The sequence below is a fragment of the Juglans regia genome, chromosome 8 (genome assembly GCF_001411555.2).
Source record: "Juglans regia cultivar Chandler chromosome 8, Walnut 2.0, whole genome shotgun sequence".
Classification (NCBI taxonomy): Eukaryota; Viridiplantae; Streptophyta; class Magnoliopsida; order Fagales; family Juglandaceae; genus Juglans; species Juglans regia.
The window spans coordinates 29,267,554-29,276,139 of NC_049908.1; the positions used below are offsets into that span (position 1 = coordinate 29,267,554).

General features: G+C 32.2%; 1 protein-coding gene across 3 annotated transcripts; it reads left to right on the forward strand.

The window, feature by feature from the left end:
• Positions 1-2,033: 2,033 nt before the first annotated feature.
• LOC109004545 (sodium/hydrogen exchanger 1-like) lies at positions 2,034-8,586 on the forward strand. 3 transcript variants are annotated; one of them, XM_018983122.2, is made up of 15 exons: positions 2,034-2,338; positions 2,439-2,557; positions 2,982-3,079; positions 3,236-3,295; positions 3,385-3,431; positions 3,519-3,564; positions 3,652-3,713; positions 4,411-4,457; positions 5,395-5,461; positions 5,949-6,049; positions 6,803-6,904; positions 7,180-7,318; positions 7,399-7,461; positions 7,542-7,625; positions 8,136-8,586. In XM_018983122.2, the coding sequence occupies exons 1-15, from the start codon at positions 2,153-2,155 to the stop codon at positions 8,454-8,456; spliced, it is 1,542 nt and encodes a 513-aa protein (XP_018838667.1). In that variant the 5' UTR covers positions 2,034-2,152; the 3' UTR covers positions 8,457-8,586. The 3 variants fall into 3 exon arrangements, with proteins under 3 accessions (XP_018838667.1, XP_018838665.1, XP_018838666.1); XM_018983120.2 differs by having other exon boundaries at positions 3,519-3,713; XM_018983121.2 differs by lacking the exon at positions 3,236-3,295 and having other exon boundaries at positions 3,519-3,713.

An 8,586-nucleotide genomic window follows, 5' to 3' on the forward strand; every position in this document is an offset into this window, starting at 1 on the left:
GGCGGTGATCATGGCCGGGGCTCGGCGGCACCGGGCTCCGCTGGAGGAGAACCACCCGTGCTCCCGGATCGCCTAGGAGAGAGAGAGAGAGAGTTTACAAATAAAATTTTTTTCCTACAAATCACTTAAAAAACTATTTATATATTCTATTATTCTACAATTTCCCATCTGAAAATATTAAATAATAGTAATTTTTTTTTCTTTATAACTTTACTTTTGTTCTTACTAGAATATTACATTGTTAAATTTTTTATATAGGTTGAGTTCCGTGAAGTTGAATGTGGAAACAAGATATCCCAACAACTAGCTACTTATAAAAGTATCAAAAGTATGGATCTTTTAACTTTTTATTTTCATACTGTGAATTAATAACTGAAATAATTTATTTTACTTCTCTGATTCTAGAATCTTTTAAGTCATTTATTTAATATCATTTATTCAATAATTATTCTGCATGAACTTTGAGCTGTTTTAAATTATAATTTCGAATTAGTTTAAAAATAATACTACGTTTTAAGAAGATTTTTCCTGATATCTTTCAACGTAGATCATCTAGAATCTTTTGCAAATGTAGCAACTTTTATATAACTAATTGATAAAATAGAGTACATACTTATTACAAATAATATTGTATATAAACTTATACTCTAAAAGATGCTTGAAAAATAAAATAAAATAAAAATTTAAAAAATGTAGTTTTGGATTAAATAATTATTGGATTTTAAAAAATGAGACATAACAGTTGAATAAAAAATATTATATATTTAAAATATTTTTAAATTATAATTCTTTAATTATACCTCTTTTACTATTATTTTACTACTAAGCAATTTTTTTTCCTTTTGCTATTTATATCTGAATTAAAAACCTCATAATTTATTCTTATTACATAATATATAATAAAATTAATTGAATCAATCAATATAATCATATAATTTAATTAAAAATAAATTTAATTTTATAAAATTTAACATTCTTTTGCTCTTTGAGTTCATTTTTATCATCAAACAATATCAATTTCTTAAAGTTGTGAACTTATAAACTAACATTCCGACATAATTAAATGTTATATCTTATTAGTTATATATGCATGTTTACAGAAATTTTTTTTTTTAAAAAATTATAAAATTGCTCATAAAATTTTACCGATGAATTTAGTTCTATATGTAAATACTTACATCAATATTTACAATTTTACCCATATAATTATACATAATCAATTACTAAAATGTTGAAATTTTTAAAAATCGAAAATTTAATTAACATGCATATATAACTAATAACATGCATCTAAAAGATGCTTGAAAAACAAAATGAAATAAAAATTTTATGAATATTAATAATAAAGTTTGTAAATAGTAAATATGTAGTTTCCGATTAAATAATTATTAGATTTTAAAAAATGAAACATAACAGTTGAATAAAAATTATTATAAAATTAAAATATTTTTAAATTATAATTTTATAATCATACCTCTTTTACTATTGTTTTACTACTAAACAATTTGTTTTCCTTTTACTATTTATATTTGAATTAAAAACTTCAGAATTTATTCTTATTGCAAAATATAAAATTAAATTAATTCAATCAATCAATATAATCATATAATTTAATTAAAAATGAATTTAATTTTATAAATTTATTCAAATTTTCATTCTTTTTCAAAAGAAAAAATGCTCCTTCTTCTACAAGACAAAAGTTATTCCTCCCCCACAAAAAATATTAAAATATTATAAATATCAAAATATATGAAATATAGAGAAATATTTGAAATATATGTTATATAGATAATATAATATTTAAAATAAATAAAAAATATAATATTTAAATTATATAAAAAATAAATAAATAAATTGATATACGACGTATTGTATAAATTAGTACGTAAAATTAAAAAAATATATTTTAATAATATATTTTAAATGATAGGAGAAAGACGTTGAGATTGCTCCACAACAACTACCATTCTTCCCTCCATTTCAGCGTAGAATCAAGAGTCATTGGAGCAGCTATATCTACAAACAACCCCAGACTTTAGCCTCATAGGTCCAAACCATAGCTTCAGAGTTCAAACTAACCTACATCATTCACTTTTCAACTCTCATGTAACGCCATGTTGTGAATGCCAAATCCAGCAACATAATCCCAAAAATGACTGTGGTCGAAACCATAGAGGTTCTGTCCCCAGTACTCCAAGGATCATCCTCTTCCTTTCTTAGCACTGGCACCATCATTGCACTCACCGGCTTCTTCGCGCTTCTCTGCGCTTGCATCGTTATCGGTCATCTCCTGGAAGAGAACCTCTGGGCCAACGAATCCATCATCTCCCTTGTTCTGGTACTGGGAACCCTGTTTTTTATATGATTGGTTTTTGGTAAAATATGTGATGTGCTCAATCATGGTTCTTCTTGTCTTTGGCTATTGGTTGCATATGTAGGGGTTGTGCTCTGGATTGGTGGTGTTGCTGGTGACCAAGTTCGAGAATTCGCACATATTAACCTTTAGTGAGGATTTGTTCTTCCTTTATTTGCTTCCCCCAATCATTTTCAATGCTGGGTATGATATCCATCTCTCTCCCTCTCTCTCTATTGGTCATTGTCATTGGTTCCCCAGAAGTGTATTGGATTAAATTTGGTTCCTAGCTTTCTGAAGTCCAAAAAAAAAAGAACTTGCTTGTACTTTAGATATATGCTATGTGAGCTGGACTGGGGTTCCGGAGTTCTTCATATGGAGTAACTACGAACAAGTTATTAGATCTCAAAGATGGTTTTAGTTTAATTTTTATTTCTGACTTGAATGTAAAATAGTCTTGATATTTGTGATTTGTGACATAACTTTAGTATGTGTTTCTTTGCAGTCTTTAGTGGTAACTACTTTTAATTAACATTGTGTTAGTATTTCCAAAAAACGTCCTCTTTCTAAAACATGTACTGATTCTTACATTAAAGTATATTGATATTGGTTCTTGTTCCGTTTCCAGTTTTCAGGTCAAGAAAAAGCAATTTTTCAAGAATTTCACCACAATATTTTTGTTTGGAGTATTTGGTACAATGATTTCATTCTGCATTATATCACTAGGTAAGATCTGCAATCTTCAATCCACTTCCACCATTTTCTTTTTCTCTTCCAGATTGGAGCCGATATTTTGTCATATACTCATATTTGTCATATGATGTTATATTTTTCACTCAAGACAGTCTAACTCTACCATTTTTGCCTTTTGATACTGTCTAGGTGCTTATTTTCTATTTAAAAGAGTTGGTGTGGCAAACCTGAATATTCAAGATTACCTAGGTGACTAATAACTAATGTTGGGTCAGCTTCTTCATATAATGGTTGTCAATATTCTTTTTGCTGACTATCTCTTCCTCCTATATGTGCAGCCATTGGTGCCATATTGTCGGCAACTGATTCAGTTTGCACACTGCAGGTGCAGCTGATTATCCCTTCCTCATACTAATTTAGATATGGGTGTCAACATACGTCATTAATCCATGATTGTTTTCTCTTGTCAAAGGTTCTCAGTCAAGATGAAACACCATTACTTTACAGTATTGTATTCGGTGAGGGAGTGGTGAATGATGCCACCTCTATTGTGCTTTTCAATGCAGTCCAAACACTTAACTTCAGCGATATTGATATTCTTACAGCATTAAAGTTGTTGGGAACCTTCCTTTACCTCTTCTTCACCAGTACTGCTCTTGGTATAGCAGTAAGTTGTTTCTTCATTTCCTCTCTCTCTCTCTCTCTTTTTAAAAAAATTTCTTTCAGCTGTTCTAGTTGCTGTACATCAAAGTGCACTGTTAATAACCAAGCATAAATAAAGGTCAGGAATTGCATTGTTCTGGATTGTAAAAGCATAAGCTAAAATGTTAACTTGTGCAATACGTATAAAGACATGTCGTGGACTTCTATTTCTTTTGCATGGAAAAGGGCAGTGTTCATCCTTTCATAGGTACACTGAAGAAAGACTTGAGATTTTGACAGTTCTGTTCAGAACCGTAGCAAGCAAAACAAATTCTTCTGATATTTTCTAACACAGCTTCACTTCTTTCTTTCATTTATAAATTTTTTATTGATGGGGTACAACTAAACATTTGCATGCATATGTGAATGTTCATATCTACGTGGTCTAAACCCAGGTGAATTTTCACATTTGAACTGAATTATTTTCCCAAAAGCATTGAAGAATTCTGTCATTTGTTTGAATCAACAACTATTACATTGTTTCACCAGTTTTCAGCTCATTTAAATATTTCCTTTTATAGACTTTTGAGCTCATAGGTTTGCAACTTACTATCAAATCGGTCTTATTTTGGTGTCTTATTGGCTAGGTAAATCTTAATACGCTGTTTATTGGAAAATTTCTGTTGATCTATCTTATAACTTGCTCTATGGTAATGTTTCAGGCTGGTCTTATCAGTGCTTTTATCATTAAGACACTTTACTTTGGAAGGTACAAACTAATGCATTACGCCTCTTTGTTCACAAAATTAATTGTTGCACTGTCTCTTCTACGTTTTTCTTTTTATTGTTTCCGTAATTTATCACCGTTCCATGCGGTTCCTTAGTGGTAATATTGGATCTCTGCCTCTCTATACCCCCTGAGGGCCTGACATAATGTGTGGTCATCCTGTCAGGTAAAATTGATGGATTTGAATCCCCAATTGCATCACTTTGAATTGGCATATTATTCATAAATAGGTTCAAAATAGTTGCAACTCAAGTTTCAAATAAGAGTTGGATAACTTGAGGAATAACGCGTACAATGATTCATATAGAAAGAAAAGGAAGCTTAAAAGTTAATTGCAGTGTGGAATTATATCTTTCCTACACATGGATAAGTTTCCAACTTCTAGTTGAGCTACACAACATCAGTCTGTGACCAAGGAAATTCTTGTACCTCTATCCTCACATCGTCTTTTCCTTGTCAGTAACTACAATTTATCTAGTTGTCCATTCTCAAAAGTTGTACTCTCGTCTCCTTTTTGCCAACAAGCTCTATGTCTCTGTCCAGGATCTGATTCCTAATATCTTCAAACGTGTGCAAATAATGTAGCTTCTCTCCCTGGATGAAAATAATTACAAGCTTGTTTTACCTAAATGCCTAAATAATCATTAAAAGTTGGAAAAAACAATGTAGCTAAAGGGGAGTGGTAAAAGAAAGTAAGGCCAAAGATTTAACAGCATCCATTCTCCAAGTTGAGATAAATGGCAAACAAGGAGTACTGTAGTCAACCCCATCTAGAAATCTGCCTCTTGTTGTTCTGGATCACATACTACTCTAGTAAATTAGCTTCTCATAATCAGAATTTTAATTATATTTATAGGGTTTTGCATTCTTGGAATGTAAGTCTGTGAATACCCTGACATTTATTGTTCTCCCACCACAGGCATTCCACAGATCGTGAAGTTGCACTCATGATGCTTATGGCTTATTTGTCATACATGTTGGCTGAGGTACCAAAGACTCGTGCTTTTTAATGGTCGCATTTTTTTTTTGGACTCCAAGTATTTCTCTTTTTTTGGTGTGGTGGTGGAGATTTCTTCCCCATTGACACAGTGGGTTAAACTTAATGTTCAATCTCCTTCGATGGCCTCACGGTGCATGACCTGTCCATCACATTATATCTTTATCTTGTGATGAATTTACATATGTTGGATGGAATTTTTGACGTTCAATTGGAACCGAATAAATTACAGTTGCTGAAAGTTCTTATTCAAGTCATGCCATAGCATCATAGCTTAACACTTGGTATAGGTATAGCTCAATGCACTATTTACGGAAGATATCAAATTCGACTGCATAAATGAAAAAGAAATGATATGTGATAGGAAACATAACATTTGGTCAAATCAGAATATTTGGTGACTATGGATCCATTGCTTTGTTGTGAGTATCAGTGAAATTAATAATTTCCTTTCTTTCATTCTTTCTTTCCTGCAGCTGTTCAATCTAAGTGGGATTCTGACAATATTCTTCTGTGGCATTGTCATGTCTCACTACACATGGCACAACGTTACAGAAAGTTCAAGGATAACGACCAAGTAAGAACATAGTCCCTTTATCTGTTTTATGAGTGGATATCTGTATCATAAACCCAGATGACTGTTATCAGGAAATTGTAATTGTAAATTGTAAAGTGGTCATATTATTGAGAAGCCCCAACCACAGCTGTTAAAATTACTAGTAGTGTGGACATGAAGGAAAACAATGCCTACAAGAAGAGAAAATCCCAAAATCTATTAGTCTTTCTGTTCTTTGTGTGGAGAGACAGTCATTTTGGGGAATATGAGGTTCCATATTCTCAGTGTACATGGAAAAATATATCTCCATTTTGTTTAACTTCTACTATTTCAACCAAGTCCATCCCTATTCATTGTAAAAAATCATCCTTACGCTCCTTAGAAACCTAGAGAAGGGTGTATTAAGTAATAAATGCTTGTAAAACTCAATAACTATGCTAATGACTAAAACTAGTCCATAAGCACCAAAAAAAAAAAAAAATCACAGCTAACAAATTGTACAGATGAGTACAAAAGAACCAGATCTTGGGTGTGACGGGAAAAGAATGTAATCTGTCAGTGTGAAATAGATAAGCACGAAAGAAAGGGTACTTGGTGGCAAACTGTGATTTTGACTCCCTGGTCATAATTCCTACTTGGATGAGTTAAATATTCTAGTAAGTTGGATCAACATCTAACGAGTTGGGCTGTAAAGACAATAACCATGAGTGAGTTTTATTTGAAAAATGAGTTCTATTGAAAAATCCTAACTTCCAAATGGTTTTATGATTTCAGGCATGCATTTGCAACAATTTCGTTTATTGCAGAAACTTTTCTATTTCTGTATGTTGGTATGGATGCCTTGGACATTGAAAAATGGAAAGAAAGCAAAGCAAGGTAAATTTACAACTTTTCTCCTTCACATTATATAGCTCAATGTTAGTTGCCAGTTTGAATATTGTTACAGATGAAGTGAAATGAGACTTACCACATTCAGATCTTCGGTGTCCTGAATGCTCTGCCAATGCCATAAAAATGTGTTGCTGATATGTGCGTTTTAAGTGTTGCCATTATCCTTCAGAGAGCATAAGACCTAAGACATTGTTTTTCCTGTGGTTGGACATTATAATATTAAATTTCATGTATAACTAGTATTGCTCTCTTTTCTTCAGTGCAGGAACTTCGCTTGCTGTCAGTTCAACACTGCTTGCATTAGTGTTGGTTGGAAGAGCAGCATTCGTGTTCCCTATTGCCAATATTACAAATTTAATGAAAAAGAGAGAAAATACAAAGATTGAGTTTCGACAACAGGTAATAACTACAGGCACTCAAGCACTTGGCTATTGCTAGTTTATTCTAGGTAAAATTCTGCTAACATTTTAAAATATCAGTTCATAATATGGTGGGCAGGCCTAATGAGAGGTGCAGTGACTATTGCCTTGTCCTATAATCAGGTAAGTTGATGGAATTTCAAGTCCACTATGTTTGAATTATTTGTTCCTTTGCAGATATTGAATTGTGCAATTACATGCAGTTTGCGAGTTCTGACGACACATCAATGCAAGATAGTGCACTAATGATCACCTGCACTATAATTGTTGTTTTATTCAGTACTGTGGTATGTTATCTTGTATTTCTGATTTCAAGCTTTTAAGTTAACTATAAGTGAACTATTTCTTGTCACACTAGCATTATCCACTGAACCATAAGTCATTTGTTCCTTGTGGCAAATTAGACAGTGTTTTATTCTCCTCTGCTTATGTTTGGGATCCCAGAAAACAGCCATTAAGGAAACAAATTGCCCTGAAAAAAAAATAACCAAGGAAATGAATTTCAAAAGGCCATTTCAAATTGTGTAAGAAATTTCTTAAAATGTTTTTCTTAGGGGTAAAGAAAAAGAACTTTTTCTTGTAATTGTCTGTCTGGTAATTCAATAAAACTCTATACTCCTTGTCCAATAATCTGTTACTCTTTCTTCATGTATTTTACACTAAATAACTTACTCAGAACAGAAACATTTATGCATCAGTTTCTATGGAAAAACACACAATGTATCAATGACGAGTCCAATCTCTTATTTCATTATTTTTGGATTAATAAATAATAATAATTTTTTTTTGCAAAACAGGTGTTTGGTTCCATAACAAAGCCACTGATAGGAGCAGTGCTGTTACGTCATGCAAAGCCTACAATCTCAGATGCAACTGATCTTCCAAGTCAAGAAGACTTGAACATATTGTTCCTTGAAAGTGGAGATTCAAGTGAGCAAACCAACAATCCACCCACTCGCAAGAACAGCTTAAGGTTGCTAATATCAAACCCCACTTACACTGTTCATTATTGGTGGAGAAAGTTTGATGACAAGTGCATGAGACCAGTATTTGGAGGACGGGGTTTTGTTCCATTTGTTCCTAGTTCCCCTACTGGTGCGAGGGATGAAACTTCTTGAATTCAAATGTTGACCGTATAATTTTTTATTCGTTGTCATCTTGCAGTACAATAAAATGTATAATGAACCTGCAAGATGTAAATAAGCTGGATGATGTATATTTTTAGAGAGCTCTCTCTTCTTTTTTTCC

What these genes read in the sequence shown, in the direction of transcription:
- LOC109004545 (XM_018983120.2), top strand. Translation starts at nt 2,153, where the DNA reads ATGACTGTGGTCGAAACCATAGAGGTTCTGTCCCCAGTACTCCAAGGA. An exon ending in TGTCATACATGTTGGCTGAG is followed by an intron (nt 5,462 to 5,948) that starts GTACCAAAGACT and finishes TCTTTCCTGCAG; the next exon opens with CTGTTCAATCTAAGTGGGAT. An exon ending in TTGCCTTGTCCTATAATCAG is followed by an intron (nt 7,462 to 7,541) that starts GTAAGTTGATGG and finishes AATTACATGCAG; the next exon opens with TTTGCGAGTTCTGACGACAC.